Below are 16411 nucleotides of genomic sequence, written 5' to 3' on the forward strand. Positions count from 1 at the left end.
GATTGTGGTATAGAACTGTCAAAGCTGCACTCCAAATTTTTGGTGAATTTGAATAACCTGTTCTAAACTTTAAGGCCCAGCAGTTAGTATTTAGAAGGCAGGCCTCCAAGATCAGCCTGTACATTTTGAAAGCAAAAGCTGTCTTGCTCAGTGTCTAACTCCTATCCTTCACTACTGACCTTACACCTTCCTGTCTCTTGTCTCTTTCTTCCTTTGCTTCAGAGGAGTCCCAAGAAGGTGAGAATATCAGTGGGGACTGTCTTTAACACCCAGACCGCTTCCCCCTTCCCCCTGCTCTCTGCCAACTGCTTTTCTAACAACTCGCTTCCATGTTTTAGGTGTGTTCCAAATTCTTTGAAGTTGTTAGACGTCGAGTGATTCGCCGTGCTCTTACCTCAGCACAACGGCAGCGGCTCTCATCCAACAATAACAAGAAGAAAAATTAGCCAATATTTTTACCCTTTTCTATTTCTTTTCTTTTCTTTTCCTTTCCTTTCTGAAGCATTCACACTTAACTCGTATAGACAGTAAGCAGGACCATCTGGCCCACTTTACATAAATGCTATAAACATACCAGGTTGAAGATGCATTATAGGGTATGAAATTGCACCTGACGTTCTAGGAATTATAAAGTGATTTGGATTCAGTCAAATACTACATAGGAGGAAACCACTTAATGCTCTGGAAATTATTAACCATATGCTGGTAGCCAAACTCATCTTTTTTCTATTTTTGTATTATACTTTGGGATGCATTTCATACATGATTTTAATTTTTGTTCTGTCTAATTTCTTTTATGTTTCAGCGGGTTTGGGGTTTTGAGTTACGTTTATTTATTTTTGTACATTTCTCATGCTGCAGGTGATAAAACCTCTTGGTGATAATTTGATTGAGGATACTATGAGACAATCGGTTACAAACTCTCTCAAAGCAGGCCTGACTGAACAGATGTCTCAGCATGCCAGATTAAAGACAGATTGACCATTCATCTCCTTTCATCTGCCTGCCCATCCTAGACTTGCTTGCTGTACAATGAGAACTCAATAAACCAAAGTTTACATTGACTCTAGAGAAGTAGATTATTCTGACTGGCTTCTCAATTTGCTGCCGTCACATTGTGGGAGGGTGCGGGTGCAGGGTAAGAAGTTTTGGTGGCTTTTAAGGCTTTCTCCTTTTTTTTTGCTTCTGAGACACAGCCCAATGCCACAGGGAACAGGAAAGTGAGGTCTCGGCTATGACACTAGTGTACCCAGGGGGAGGTGTTGTGGGCTCTGTCTTGCAGAAACATATCCACTGTAAAAGGGTTTTTCAGGGAAGTAATTTATCGAGCCTATACAAGGAAATATTTTAACAGAATGTATGTAGCCACAAAATATCCCATCAAATATTTTAACTTTGTGAACACTTGTAAACCGTTAACATGATGAATCCAGCTGACATATCAGCGGTCGCAGTCAGCTGCGGAGTCATGTTTGAGCCACTACATTTAGCTACTCCTTGCTTTTCTGCCTTTTCTACCAGTATTACCCAAATGCATGTGTATTATCTCCACACAAATTACATTTAGAGGTAACAATTGTAACCAAGGAAGCTATCTTCAAGTGTACATTGTCTTGCCTTTTAAACTTTGGAGACCTTGTCCTACAGGATACGCGTATTGAGAAACGAGAGCAGATTTTTCTCTGCAGTTTTAGCCTTCATGTATATATAATGCCATTAATACGACTCGCGGGGGAGAAAATCCATCCAAAAACAAAAGCCGTTGCCTACAGCTACAAAGCAATGAGTTAGGATTGTCTGTACAGTGTGTCTAGTTATTTTTTAAGAAACCACAGGGCATGTAAAAAATATAAATATATAAATACAATTTTGTATCAAAGTTTTGTAGTTTATGGCAAAACCTGGTTCCTTGATAGGCAAAGTACGGTCCCTGTAAAGGAATGTTTGTGGCTCATGTAAATGTGTGAATGCATCAACACAATTTGGAGTTTTTTGATATATTTGTGATATTTACTGCCTTGAGCACTGCAATCTCACCCCCATGGGAAATCAGTGGGAATGTTTGTTGTGAAACTTTGTCCTCAGTTGCATTTTAAAGTTATTTCCTGTAATTTATTTTCCGGTACATTATTAAAATCAATTGTGTATATATGAAATTAAACTCATGATTTTTATTTAGAAATGTTGATGTAACTTTACTGTATCAACTCTATAGCATCTCTTGATGTGCTGGCCAGCAATGGTTATTTGTAAGCATAAGAGACGTAACTTTTACAAAATGGTGTTCAGTTCTCTGTGCAACTTAAGTGCCAGTCAAAGTTCATTACACGGCAAAGAGCCCAACAGCTTTTGACCCAGCAGGCGCTGCTACTAAAGAAGAAGAGGGGAGGAGGCTATTTTTCACAACTCAGCCTTCAGCCGCCCCATACTGCTTTCCACCTAGTTCTGCAAGGTGTCCCCAACTCTCGAACAGATTTTAAAGAGGTACTGCAATGGGGAGGAAGAATGAGCAAAAGTCAGCTATCAACAGAGGTATGCGCTGGATCAAAAGCTGTCCAACTGGATTCAACCCCCAAATGTTTAAATACAGTAAGCATTCTGTACAGGAACACTGAGGGAGATAGGGCTGCTAACTTTCATTTAATTCATCTTGGAGAGGAGCTGAACCATTACTGTGGTCCACACTTCAAATGAAGACCACTTTAACAATGATGCTCAGGTTGGTCACTAAAGGCTAGAAACAACATTCAACCATTTAAAAATCACTACAGAATGAAAGTCCACATGCAAATGCTGCCTAACAGATAGCTTAAAGAGACTGGAATGTATCAACTAACTCAGAGTGTATATAACTACCGTATTTTTTGCTCTATAAGACTCACCTTTTCCCTCCTAAAAAGTAAGGGGAAATGTGTGTGCATCTTATGGAGCGAATGCAGGCTGCGCAGCTATCCCAGAAGCCAGAACAGCAAGAGGGATTGCTGCTTTCGCTGCACAGTGATCCCTCTTGCTGTTCTGGCTTCTGGGATTCAGAATATTTTTTTATTTTTTTCCTCCTCCAAAAACTAGGTGAGTCTTATAGAGCGAAAAATATGGTATGTGGCAATACTATACGGTCATCTGTATTGCTCTAGTAAAGCCGTGAATCTTAACATACCCCTGCATCTGACGTAAAATATGGCGTGGTAAAATCTCTTATTAGTACTTGCAATACACACAAATTGTAAGTTACCACTTCCCTGCTATAAATACATAAATAAGATTTTAGAACAGTGAAAAAAGCATGAAAAATGTCTACAGTGCGTTCACTTGCACTGCACCTTTAATTAGAAAATATATAAAATATCATCAGAAACTTCATTTAAATTGACCTCTTCACTTGCTAATTAAAAATTGTTTGACCCCGTCGTGAGAGGCATGACACCGGAACAACTTGTTCTAAAGCACCAGTTGCCATTCAGCTGACAAGGACTTTATATGAAAACTTCATTGTTTTAATCAGAAAAAAGATAGTAGCAGGCAGGATGACAATGAACACCTTATTTACAGAGATGCTACTTTTACAGCTTCCATCAAGAAAATTAAAAAGACAGTTTTCTATATTTAGGGTATTCCCACAATGACAATGTTTTTTTAAAAAAATATCACCACAAACTTGTAGCTGCTTCCAATATACTTTTCACCAACTGATCTTTCAGAACCATATTCAGAAGTACAGGCCTAATTGAATCAGATGTACATAGAATTATTTTAGAGTTACAACAATATGGTCTTAAGATAAGAAGCCGTGAACAGCAGCCGGTGCTGTAACAAATCACAGCTAAAAGTCTTCAGTCCATCCTGTTCCTTCAAATAAGGTCAGCAACTAGATTAAAGAAAGAGATAACATATTGAAGGCATGATAATGAGCTGAGCGCAAACAGTATTTATCACAATACTTGAGGGTCTAGCCAAACATTTATCCATTTGACATACGGCTTACAACTTTATGTGCATGAACAAAGATGAAATTATGCTTAGGGACCAGCTGGAGAGACGTGATTGCAATACACAGAAGGCTGGGGAGACAGTCTGGCACAGTGGATAGTGTCCAATACGGAGGAGCACAGAGCCCTGGATTCCTAATATCCACCACATATTCCATTATGAAGTATACGGCTAAGAAAATGCAACTAACTTTGATAGGGAATGCATGTGGATGGAGATAAGTTTAAGAGAGCAGCTTATCTGAACTCTCAGGGTTCTGTTTTTATTTCCTTGCTATACTGTATGGCAGGAGTAACATTTGCACAGGCTTGCTTAGCGTTAATATTTGTGCGTCATTCCATAGCATCATCTCTCATCTATCAACAGGATTCCAGCTGGGACAACAGGTCCAATTTAAACTGTCTGTACTGTACAGCAGAAATACAATTATGGAGCCTGTTCATCACTGAGCTGGCATGCTGCGTGTGATGGAAGGCCTATCTTCCTTCTGTTCAGCAATCTTGAAATCACAAAGCTTCTGTTTGATTAGTGAACAGCTATTTATTTCATACATGCAATGTAACCAGTCAATCCAAAGAAGATGATGGCTATCTGCCTGAGTAGGACCAGGTTAGGTAAAGAATCAGATACTCACCATTCATGGGCATTTCATCAATCTGAGTGGAATAGTACTGCTCAATGTCTCGCAGAATACGGATGTCGTCGTTCTTTACAAAGTTGATGGCGACACCTTTCCGGCCGTAGCGGCCTGATCTACCAATCCTGGTGGGGCAAGAGCGGGACTCAGAATCAGTGAAATTAAATAAGCAATCGCACAAATCAGAATTTTCCTATACTGTTAATTTTTTTACATTTGTTTACATTTATCTTGCTCAGGGCAACCAAAAGCAACTTCAAGCAATCAAAAAACTAATGATGGACATGTGCCATATATTCTAGAAAACAATTCATCTTACAAGTTTTTTAAAAGACACATCTTTCATGTTAAATGTAAGTTTTTGAAGGACTTAAAAAAGCAGGAGCATTTTCTTTGTTAAACACCATATTCTGAAATCTTCCATCATTTTTTCTGGAAGAAATCTTAAGTGTCCCTCCAAAACATCTATCTCCCTTTTCACTTGCCCCCCCCCCCATTTTAGACAGCTGGAAAGGGAAAGCTGCTTCCCCAAAACCTTTTTCAAAGCTTCCCATTGCAAAATAAGAGATTAATATACGTGCAGGCTTACCTGTGTATATACAATTCTCTGTTGTTTGGCAAGTCATAGTTAATAATCAGGGACACCTGAGGAACATCCAAACCTCTGGCCCAAACATCTGTAGAAATAAGAACTCGGCTGTAGAAAGAAAAAGAAAAAAGCAGTTACTGAATTGCAGAGACCCTCATAAATTACACTTGTTCCTTTGTCTGCAAAAATTACTGCAAAAGATCCAAGTAGAAAGGAAAACGTCTCCACAGACTTGTGTTTTCTGCAAATATGCAAAGAGTTGTCTGTGATTTTACAATGGTATGCATGCAATTTTCAGGATGAAATTTCATTTCAAAGTTCTATGTAGCTACTTCACAAGACTTGTTCCGCTGTGCATTCATTCTATCTGCATTCTTCTGCTAGAAAAACACTGTTCTTTTTGAATTTGCAAAGCGAGGACAGACAAAGGGTACTGGCCAACTTAAAACACACACACAATCTTGGTTAAAGTCTCTGGGGAAAGGTGAAACATGAATGGAGTTAATAATTATATATATATATATATATACATATATATATATATATATATATATATATATATATATATATATATATATATATGCTTCTGTTCCCATGGGAAATAGCTTGGGATCTTATTCTGCATAATTCTGGGTCCTGCTCTGCCCACTGTTCGGAGGGGGGATCCTAACACCTTTCCAGTAGGATAACGTGGCTCTCTTTCCAAAAACGTTCCCCCATCCCTGCTATATTCAAAAATTGCTGCCATACCTTGCCCCAGATCTGAATTCTTTCATGATGGACTCCCTTTCCTTCTGTGGCATGTCACCATGCATGGATGAAACAGTGAAGTTTGCTTCTCTCATCTTCTCAGTCAGCCAGTCAACCTGAGCCAGAGAGCAGTCAGTTAATTTTTAAATTTGGCAAGAGTAATCCTCCAAAAAAAGTTAGTTTTAGTTTTGCCCAACTGTCAGTGCCAACATGAATCATGACTTGACTAAATCAGGCATTGTTCGTTGCTGACGTACCTTTCTCTTGGTGTTACAGAAAATGACAGCCTGTGTGATGGTGAGTGTGTCATACAGGTCACACAATGTATCAAACTTCCATTCTTCCCTCTCCACCGCCACAAAGAACTGTTTGATCCCTTCTAGCGTCAACTCATCACTGGATAGAGGCAGGAGAGGGGAGAAATTTTGAGCTGATTGACTTTAAATTGTTAAAGACATTACATTTATAAAACTGAACATTTATCACTGCAATGGTATTCTCTAGAACTGTCTATTCAAGTCTACAGGAATGCCTATAGTTAAATTGCCAGATGGCAATATAGTGCAAATCTGTCCAATTTTAAAACTCAGTAGTTGATTTTGTGATTAAGGCAAAGAGAAGTGGCAAAATGTGGTGGATAAGAGCTGGAAAGTCCCCACCTGGGCCACAAGCCTATTAAGTGGCCTTAGGGTAGTCAATAACCTCTCAGCCTCTGCTTGCACCTTCCCATTTGTAATATGGGGATAACAATGACATGCTTTACAGTGTGTTTTTTGAATACGCAGGCAAAGTGCTATACAAATGCTAAGTACAATGTTTACAAAACACTTTTGTATCCGCTTCAAGAAAACCCAATGGGGCCAAAATCCCAGTTTTCATACCCTCCAGAGGAATTTAGACAGAAGGACAAGGATCAGGAAGGAAACAATCAAATGCATTCAGAGAAAATATTTCAGATATTTAACACTGTCACTGTCACCAACGTGAGCTAAACTTGTAAACTCACTCACCGCTTGACCAGAATGCGGATGGGGTCAGTCATGAATTTGTTGGTCATCTCCAATATCTCATGTGGCAAGGTGGCACTGATCAGAACCACCTGTGTTGCTGGAGGAAGGTATCTGTACACATCATAAATTTGCTCTTTAAAACCTAGATGAACCAAACAAGAGAGAGTACATTTGAGAACCTTATTGTACCTTGGTGCACATTTATTACAACCAAAGCCACTCCAAATTCGATTCCTCCATGCCCGATCACTATAGTCCATGTGTTGGTAACCTCTAGGCTGGATTACAATGCACTCTATTGGGCTTGGTCTGGAAGCTCCAGCTGGTCAGAATAGACTGGCTGCCCATTTACTACCAAACAAGGTTCAAGGTCTCTGTATTCATTTACAAAGCCCCAGGCAACTTAAGTCCAGAGTACCCCAGGAACTGCTTGGGTAAGTATTGCTGTCTGTCTGCTGAATTGGTGAAGCACATTTGACAGAGGTAAAGATAAAAAGGTAAAGGACCCCTGGACGATTAAGTCCAGTCAAAGGTGACTATGAGGTGCAGCGCTCATCTCGCTTTCAGGCCAAGGGAGCTGGCATTTGTCCACAGGGCATGTTGTCCACTGGGTCATGTGGCCAGCATGACTAAACCGTTTCTGGCGCAATGGAACACCGTGACAGAAGCCACAGTGCACGGAAATGCTGTTTTACCTTCCTGCCACCTATTTATCTACTTGCACTGGCATGCTTTGGAACTGCTAGGTTGGCAGCAGCATTTAGTCATTTTATATTGCCCAGGACAACCCAAAGTGACTTGCAACCAAACAAAATACAAGCTAGCAGTTTTGCAAGCTGCTAACGAATGAAGCACTGGCAATCGTAGAACTGAACTGCTAATTACAAGATGCTACTGTAGGCAAATTATGGGCTTTCAGAATTTAAATCAGGAAAGACCACTGTGATTGTGCTAAGTGTTGACTCTAAGGGAGCTTGTATGCAGCACCATTCTGTTTAGGCAGTTGCAGAAACATTTGCAGCCACTCTAGAAGCACCCACAGGGCACCGAGGCTTCAATATGATTAATGCTGTACCCACCTGAGTTAACTGAGCTGCTTGTAGTGGGAAAAGACCACGAGGATGATCTAGTCCAACCGCCTACAATGCAGAAATCTTTTGCCCAACATGGAGCTCAAACTCACCTTTCATCACTTTACCCCTCCAATCTAAAAAGGTAAGGTGCACTCACACTTGTTTTAATGTTATGGCATAAAGCTTCAGTGTGTGGGGGGGCTATAGCTGCAGATGACACTTGGCCATAGATTTTTCCTGCCTACTCACCACATAATTATTTGGTGCCTTGCCGATAATTAACAAGTACATTGGTACCTCGGTTTACGAACTTAACCCGTTCCAGAAGTCCGTTCTTAAACCAAATCCATTCTTAAACCAAGGCACACTTTCCCTAATGAGTCCTCCCGCCACCGGTGCCTTCCACTGTTTTGTTTCTGTTCGTAGACCGAGGTAAAATTCGCTAACTGGAACACTACTTCCAGTTTTGTGGAGTTCTTATACCGAAAAGTTCATAAATAGGGCTGTTCTTAAACCGAGGTACCATTGTATACAGTCATACCTCGAGCTGAAGACGCTTTGAGTTGTGCTCCGTGGCAACCCGGAAGTAACGGAGCATCAAAATGACATCACGCGCATACACAGAAGCAGCGAAAAGCGACGCATGCGTGTGCAGACGTGCCGTCGCTAGTTACGTTTACCTCTAGATGCGAACGGGGCTCTGGAACAGCCCCCGTTCGTATCTACAGGTACCACTGTAATGGTATTTTTTATCATTATGTGGTAGTGACCCTAGAAAGCACTTACAGATTTCTTAATGAAAAATAGCACATGATTTCTGGCAAGTTAGCCCTCGGTAACCATCCTGATGCCACCTGGAAGAAGTTTCCAAATATTTGTATGACAGAAAAACGCACATTGCTCTGACACTTTAGGCAAACTTGTCTTGGATTTTGGATTTTTATAGAAAAAAACCCCATGACTTGAATCCACGGTTAAAGTTTAGGACATCGGGGTTAAAATAATTGTTTACCTTTATTGAGCATCTCATCAGCTTCATCCAAAACCAACATTTTGATGGCACGAGTTCTTAGACTTCTGCGACGGATCATATCTGAAAGATTTCAGGTTTGCGTCAAGAAACAGGGATCTAGCAGAGATGCTGAGAGTCAATTTTTATTCTGCAAACTGATGGCTCAGGGGAGCAAAGGGAGTCTGATCTCAATTGGGATTATTACAGCAGTAGTATACTTCCCAAGCACACACACAAAAAATCTGATTATACAAAAGTTACAAAGCAACAGCACTACTCAACCTAATTTTCTGTAGTTCCCACCTTATATTTCTGTTTATATGGTGCTTTCATTGATTGTTTAAAACTAAGACAAAGTGCAGAATAAGGGAGAAATGGGGAGGACAGGGGTAAGAGAACCACAGCTGTAGTTCCACACCTGGAGCACAGAACTAAGGACGGAAAAGTATCTTGAGCATAAAGCTTACAAGCGTCTACTCAACACATTAAGGCAAATTCTTTGGTTTTCCTTAATAAAATTAATCTCACCAAATACACGCCCTGGTGTGCCAGCAACGACATGCTGTCCGTAATCCAGCTTCCTAATGTCTTCACCAACGTTGGTCCCACCAATACAGGCATGACACTGGACATTCATGTAGTCACCAAGTGCAAGAAGCCCCTGCAGGAGCAAGCACACAAACAGCTTATAATCAAGGGTACTACACAACCCAAACAGTAACTGAACCAGGGACCCTGGCAAGAGCCATGACATCTCCTGTGAATGCATGTGTCAGAGACTGAGGAGGCGCATTCTCCCGTATGTAAATACTATTTCATTTTCTAAGTCAGGAGTGTTTGACTTATTTTGTCTTGTTGCTGCAGCCATTTCTACAGCTGTTCGATAGATTCAAAAGTGCTAAATGGCGCAATGCATTCTATATACATCACCCTGCTGTTTTACTTTTCTTCTATCGTACAACTCCAGGCGGTATGCAAAAGGCTCCCTGGCAGTCTTTCATCCAAGCACTGACCCAATTCAAACTTGCTTAGCATTTGGAAGGTTGCTGCGATCCTGTGTTCTCAAACCATGTCTGAGACTTGCTGCTAATTACAAGATGCTACTGTAGGCAAATTATGGGCTTTCAGAATTTAAATCAGGAGAGATCACTGTGATTGTGCTAAGTGTTAACTCTAAGGGCGCTTGTATGCAGCATCATTCTGTTTAGGCAGTTGCAGAAACATTTGCATCCACGGGGCACCGAGGCTTCAATATAATGCTGTACCCACCTGAGATAACTGAGCTGCTTGTAGTGGAAGGAGAACTGAGCTTGTCACAAGGCCTAAAGATGCTGCAGCATTCCATTTTCATAAGCTGCAATATTGTATGAGATTTGCTTACCTTCTGAATCTGTACTGCCAATTCTCTGGTAGGTGCCAATATCAATGCTTGCGTTTCACGAACCTGATTGAAACGAAACAGTTTAAGTGTTGCAGCCTTCATTCCTTCTAAAAAGTTATTTGAAATTTGAAGTGTTCACATATCAACATGATCTCCCTTAATGAGACAAAGCATGCATAGAGTATTTGGGATGAAATCCCATGTTCAAAAAATGTAATTAATCTGTAACGTTGTCCTTGGTCAATGTTAAGACAATGAGAATATATACTATAACTAGCCAGAACACTATTTGCATCTTCAAAAGTAAGTGTCAAGTATTTGTGTTCCAAAGGTACCTGGATGTCCAGACACTGTAGAACGGAGATGGAAAACGTTGCTGTTTTGCCTGTTCCAGACTGTGATCTAGAAAGAATAGTATTTTTAATAGCTGTGTCTGAAAACATAAGCAATAAATATCACCATATACAATATTATCCTTGTTGAGTACTATCAAAATATTTTTGACAGATTATCCATTAATGAAACCAGATACGCAAATCTACCTGACACCAGCCTCCAAATAAAATTTAAGACTAATATACTGTGCTAATCAATTTGAAACGGAACAAACTTTGTCTACTGGGATTATCTGCATTACGGCTTATTTAACCTAAGATAAAAGTGGTTTACAATGGATAAAGCTAATACTAGAACTTACATGCAAAATAAGTGAGAATTCTCCTGAACATCTAGATTCTAATTTTAGACAGTTATAGGTATATGGTCACAAGAGATCAATGTGGGAGGTCACCTACAGCTACCTATGGATGCTATCTATGATAAAGTTACCAGATTTTTTTCAATGAATCCGGAGAAACTTTTCAACTTCAATGGATTTTGTATGGGGATTGATTTGTAAATCTGGGGACTGTCCCCGGGAAATGGGGACATCTGGTAACCTTAATCTATGAAAAGCTATACCTACAGGTAAGAATTATAGCTGGGTGGGATTGTGTCAAGAAAGTAAAAGACACCAAGTAAAGGCATCTCTTTCTAAATGGGTCATGGAGACAGCAGTTCTATACATGCTTACTAGTGAGCAAGTTCCAATGAACCCAATGGGATTTAATTTTGAGAAAGGTAAAGGTAAAGGTACCCCTGCCCTTACGGGCCAGTCGTGTCCAACTCTAGGGTTGCGTGCTCATCTCGCTCTAGAGGCCGTGAGCTGGCGCCGTCCGAAGACACTTCCGGGTCACGTGGCCAGCGTGACGAAGCTGCAGCTGGAGAGCCAGCACCAGCGCAGCACACGGAAACACCGTTTACCTTCCCGCTAGAAAGCAGTACCTATTTATCTACTTGTACCTAGGGTGCTTTCGAACTGCTAGGTGGGCAGGAGCTGGGACTGAACGACGGGAGCTCACCCCGCCGCGGGGATTCGAACCGCCGACCATACGATCGGCAAGTCCTAGGCACTGAGGTTTTACCCACAGCGCCACCCGCGTCCCAGGTTTTGAGAAAACATGCCATAAATTGCCCTCTTGGACTTACTCTAGTCCTGTGCATTCAAAAGCATCGTTCCTTACAATTGAAGAACATGGAAAGAGCTGAGTAAAGCATGAAGCTGGTGAGTTGGGGGGGGTGCCTGTTGGGGCAGGGCTTGTGTGGATGAGGTGGAGGACCAACACGCACGCGCACACACACACTGCAATCCTGTGAGGCAGACCTTGACCCCCTTTAGAGTGGGGAGTTTTAATTGGATTGCTATTACTTTTAAAATAAATAAATAGGAACCCATTTTTTTATTGCAAGTTTCTAAGCAGAGATTGAATTACCTTCTGTCATGGATGCTTTACCTGCGATTCTTGCATTGCGGGGGGTTGGACTAGATCACCCTTGGAGTCCCTTCCAACTCTTATTATTCAATGGACTATTTGCATTCTTAGACTGACAATATCCCAAAGTCGTGTGTGTGTGTGCACGCAATTTCACTTACTGTGCAATCACATCTCTTCCCTTAATGATCTGTTTGATAGCTCTCTGCTGGATAGCTGAAGGCTTCTCAAAACCTACAAAATTCATTTATAAAGGTTAGATTTCCCTTCCAATTACATCGTGCACTCTAAAAACATTGGCCAGAGCAGTACTGTAATGAAACCAAAGCACTGAAATCTATAGCTGTTGGCACTCAATTTTAAACAGTAATAGGAGCTAGGGAGGAGACTGGGGAGAGGAAGGGAAAAGTCACAGTCAGGTGCCAACATTTATTATTTGCTAATGAAAGTGGCCAATGACAACGTGCAAACTTCACACATCTCTAAATTCACAAAGTAAAAATTCAATGAGGGAGGCAGCTACAAATGACCAAGAAGGGGAAGTTTGATTTGATGTCTCCTTAAATAACAAAGGGTTGTATCAAACTATCATATTCAGAGTACACCCACTGAAGTCAGCAGACTTAAATAATGACTAACTTAAGTCCTCTGATTTCAACTGGTTTACTCTTGAGTATGGTTTACTTCTGATACAACCTTTTGCATTTATGGGAGAAAAGAGGAAGAAACTTCAAATCCAGGGTAGCTAACATGGTACCTTCCAGGTGTTCTTAGACTAGAAGTCCCATCACCCCGTTGTAGTTGGGGCAGATCAGAGCTCAAGTCCAGTAGCACCACTGCTTTATATGATTGAAGTCAGATTTATTTCAGAACAAATCCTATCTTGGGCACACTTTCCAACAGCAATTCTCATCACAATCCTCTTCCCCTTTTCCTTTGGTACTGTGTCTTGTAGACTTTGATACACCAACACAAAGGAGAGTCCCTCCCCCCAAAAATGCACAAAAACCAGTGCGCCCATTAAAAAAACTGATGTAGCTGATGTTTTGGAATGCAGTAGCAATACAATACATACTAACAGTGTATGTAGGCACTGCTACAGGTGGTGCAACATAATACCCATTCCGCATTTGTATGAACTTGATCATTTAGTGTGGCAGCGCTTACATCTTGGAACTCCCTGCCAATTGATATTAAGCAGGAGACTTCGCTGCTTCGAGGAATTCACTTTGTTTTTACAATCAAGCGGCGTATAAATTTCATGGAAGTAAAACAAATAACCCAATGAAAACACACGTGGGGACGAATTACAATGGGACTACATTTAAACGACCTCGGTCCTGTATACCTGAAGGAGCGTCTCCACCCCCATTGTTCAGCCTGGACACTGAGATCCATCGCCAAGGGCCTTCTGACGGTTCCCTCATTGCGAGAAGTGAGGTTACAGGGAACCAGACAGAGGGCCTTCTCGGTAGTGGCGCCTGCCCTGTGGAACACCCTCCCTTCAGATATGAAGGAAATAAGCAGCTATCCTATCTTTAAAAGACATCTGAAGGCAGCCCTGTTTAGGGAAGTTTTTAATATTTAACGCTGTACTGTTTTTAACATTCGATTGGGAGCCACCCAGAGTGGCTAGATGGGCGTGGTATAAATAATAATAATAATAATAATAATAATAAATCTTATATAGCATTCCTTTGAATTGTTTTCGAATCTTAACGCCGTTATTTACATCTCACACCGGCGCCTACCTGGGCAGAGGAGGATACATAAAAAGCACCGAACGCAAGTAAGAATAACGGCCGAAACCGTCCCGGGGGGGGGGGGCGGGGAGCTGTTTCCCTTCCCTCCCTCCCTCCCTCCCTCCGCGGTGAGGGCCGCGCGGCCAGCCCGCCCCCCCGCTCCCGCCGGCTCCGCGCGCGCACCGTAGGCGTAGATGCCGCGCAGGAGGTCCTCGCGGAGGCCCATGGTATCGAAGGTGGGGGTGACGTCCACCTCCTCGCTGGTCTCGAACTCCACTTTGGTCATGTCCTCCTCCTTCAGCAGCCGCTTTCGGGCCGAGCCCGCCGAACCTCCCGTAGGCCCCGACATCCCGCCCGCCTGTCAACCGCTCGAGGCTTCTTCTTCTAGCCCTTCCGAACCCCAACCGACGCCGCCACAGGAGACCTCCTTCGCCCGAACCGGCCTCGATCGAGGAGATGCCCGCACGACGCGCCGGAAGAGCGAAGGCCTTAACGCGACACGCACCCCGCGCGAGACCGCCGGGGATTTGCGCATGCGCCCTAGTCGCCCGGTTCCCGACGCGCTCAAATGGACGTAAGCACGCTCGATGCTCGTTCAAAATCCTGCGCCCGGGCGGCGTTGCGTCACTCCCATAGAGATAGGAACTTAGAGGTGCCAGGGATATTTCTTAGAGTGAAACGGCCTTTCTTAACCTTGGGCCCCTAGATGCTAGAATTGTAGAGTTGGAAGGGACCATGCAGTTCACCGTCCAGCTCTGAAAGATTCAGGATTTATTTATTTTTGTTTATTTGTTTTTTATATTTGTTTATTTTCGACCTCTGAGTTTCAGGATTTTTTTTTGCCCAATGTAGGTTTCAGAGATTAAGAGGCTCGTGTTTTACAGACTGAGCTGTCCCACCTACTGACCGTTGTTGGACTACAGCTCCGGCATCTCTGACCGCTGGTCCTGCTAGCTAGGGATGATGGGAGTTGTAGTCCAATAACATCTGGGGACCCTAGGAGAAAGCTCCATAAAAATCAAGAAGGAAATTCATTGTAGATTTTAGCGTAGGTGTAATTATGTGTGTTTTAAGTGTTTTAGACTGAACCCAGTTTCATTTTCGTTAAATAATTTCTAAATGCATGTCTGTCTTTCACATTTTTGTGTTCTGCTTTACATTTCTGGGGTGGAACCATTAAATGGTTTACCACATGGCTTAAAACATCACATACAACATTACAAGTTAAAATAAAAAATGTAACAAAGGTACATATGTAAAGCAGCATCAAAATTAACAGTGAAACAAAATGTTGTCGTTTTAAGTATTTTTTTAATACAAAAGTTTCCTCTTTTGTTTTGAGCAGGCTGGGGGTGAGGAATGTCAGGCATGTGTCTATTTGCCGTGTTTGAGGCAGGAGTTTTAAATGGGAAAGCAGTGCAGATTGAAGGGTTTGACAAAGTTGCCCAAAGCGTATTTTATAGACCTGCCACCCACTTCACTGAAAACATCTGCATTCACAACATACATTTAAACCCCACATGTACCCCTGAAAAGAATCCTAGTTAATGTAGTCTACTCACCACAGAGCTACAATTCTCAGGATTCTTGGGTGTGTGGGTGTGGATGTGGGTGAATGTGCTTTGTGCAGTAAGGCTGAGTAGATATTATACCTTTAACTGGTTTTAAAGCCAAGAGAACAGTACTTGTTCATTCCGTTAAATATATAATAAATTGATAAATTACATTATATCGTTTCAGCTGCAATGTCTCAAATGTGAGATCAGGGGTGGCTTTCTGATACTAGAGAGCACGGCAAATGCAGGAATCTTGCAACTACAGCATCCCTGACAAATGGCTATCCATTCTCTGCTTAAATACCTCCAGTGAAGGTGAGCCCATTAACTCCTAGAATCATAGAATCATAAAATTATAGAGTTGGAAGAGACCACAAGGGCCATCGAGTCCAACCCCCTGCCAAGCAGGAAACACCATCAGAGCACTCCTGACATATGGTTGTCAAGCCTCTGCTTAAAGACCTCCAAAGAAGGAGACTCCACCACACTCCTTGGCAGCAAATTCCACTGTCGAACAGCTCTTACTGTCAGGAAGTTCTTCCTAATGTTTAGGTGGAATCTTCTTTCTTGTAGTTTGGATCCATTGCTCCGTGTCCGCTTCTCTGGAGCAGCAGAAAACAACCTTTCTCCCTCCTCTATGTGACATCCTTTTATATATTTGAACATGGCTATCATATCACCCCTTAACCTCCTCTTCTCCAGGCTAAACATGCCCAGCTCCCTTAGCCGTTCCTCATAAGGCATCGTTTCCAGGCCTTTGACCATTTTGGTTGCCCTCCTCTGGACACGTTCCAGTTTGTCAGTGTCCTTCTTGAACTGTGGTGCCCAGAACTGGACACAGTACTCCAGGTGAGGTCTGACCA

The 16411-nt window shown here is 42.1% G+C and overlaps 2 protein-coding genes across 4 annotated transcripts in view; one reads left to right on the forward strand and one right to left on the reverse strand.

Moving 5' to 3' along the window:
• Nucleotides 1-2182, forward strand: part of ATL2 (atlastin GTPase 2) — a 31541-nt gene extending 29359 nt beyond the window's left edge. The window contains exons 13-14 of one of the 3 annotated variants that reach the window (XM_083733460.1): nucleotides 223-237; nucleotides 339-843. In XM_083733460.1, the coding sequence (XP_083589586.1) occupies nucleotides 223-237; nucleotides 339-446 (123 nt within the window). In that variant the 3' untranslated portion in view covers nucleotides 447-843. The other 2 variants (XM_083733461.1, XM_083733459.1) reach the window with 2 other exon arrangements.
• Nucleotides 2183-3472: 1290 nt separating this feature from the next.
• Nucleotides 3473-14558, reverse strand: EIF4A3 (eukaryotic translation initiation factor 4A3). Its single transcript, XM_083733646.1, has 12 exons — nucleotides 14176-14558; nucleotides 12412-12484; nucleotides 10775-10841; nucleotides 10440-10502; nucleotides 9587-9719; nucleotides 9059-9139; nucleotides 6974-7115; nucleotides 6221-6359; nucleotides 5964-6079; nucleotides 5214-5321; nucleotides 4622-4749; nucleotides 3473-3865 (listed from the first exon to the last, which is right to left on the reverse strand). Exons 1-12 carry the CDS (start codon nucleotides 14339-14341, stop codon nucleotides 3849-3851), a joined length of 1233 nt encoding a protein of 410 aa, XP_083589772.1. The 5' UTR covers nucleotides 14342-14558; the 3' UTR covers nucleotides 3473-3848.
• Nucleotides 14559-16411: the final 1853 nt, after the last annotated feature.

This window comes from Podarcis gaigeae, assembly GCF_964106915.1.
Source record: "Podarcis gaigeae genome assembly, chromosome: 3".
Lineage (NCBI taxonomy): Eukaryota > Metazoa > Chordata > Lepidosauria > Squamata > Lacertidae > Podarcis > Podarcis gaigeae.

Bases quoted from the DNA above. Each gene is read 5' to 3' on its own strand.
- EIF4A3 (XM_083733646.1), bottom strand. From the start codon at position 14,341: ATGTCGGGGCCTACGGGAGGTTCGGCGGGCTCGGCCCGAAAGCGGCTG. The intron at 10,503-10,774 runs GTACCTTTGGAA...CGTTTCAATCAG, and splicing joins TACAGTGTCTGGACATCCAG to GTTCGTGAAACGCAAGCATT. The intron at 7,116-9,058 runs GTAAACAATTAT...TGGTTCATCTAG, and splicing joins TGATGAGATGCTCAATAAAG to GTTTTAAAGAGCAAATTTAT.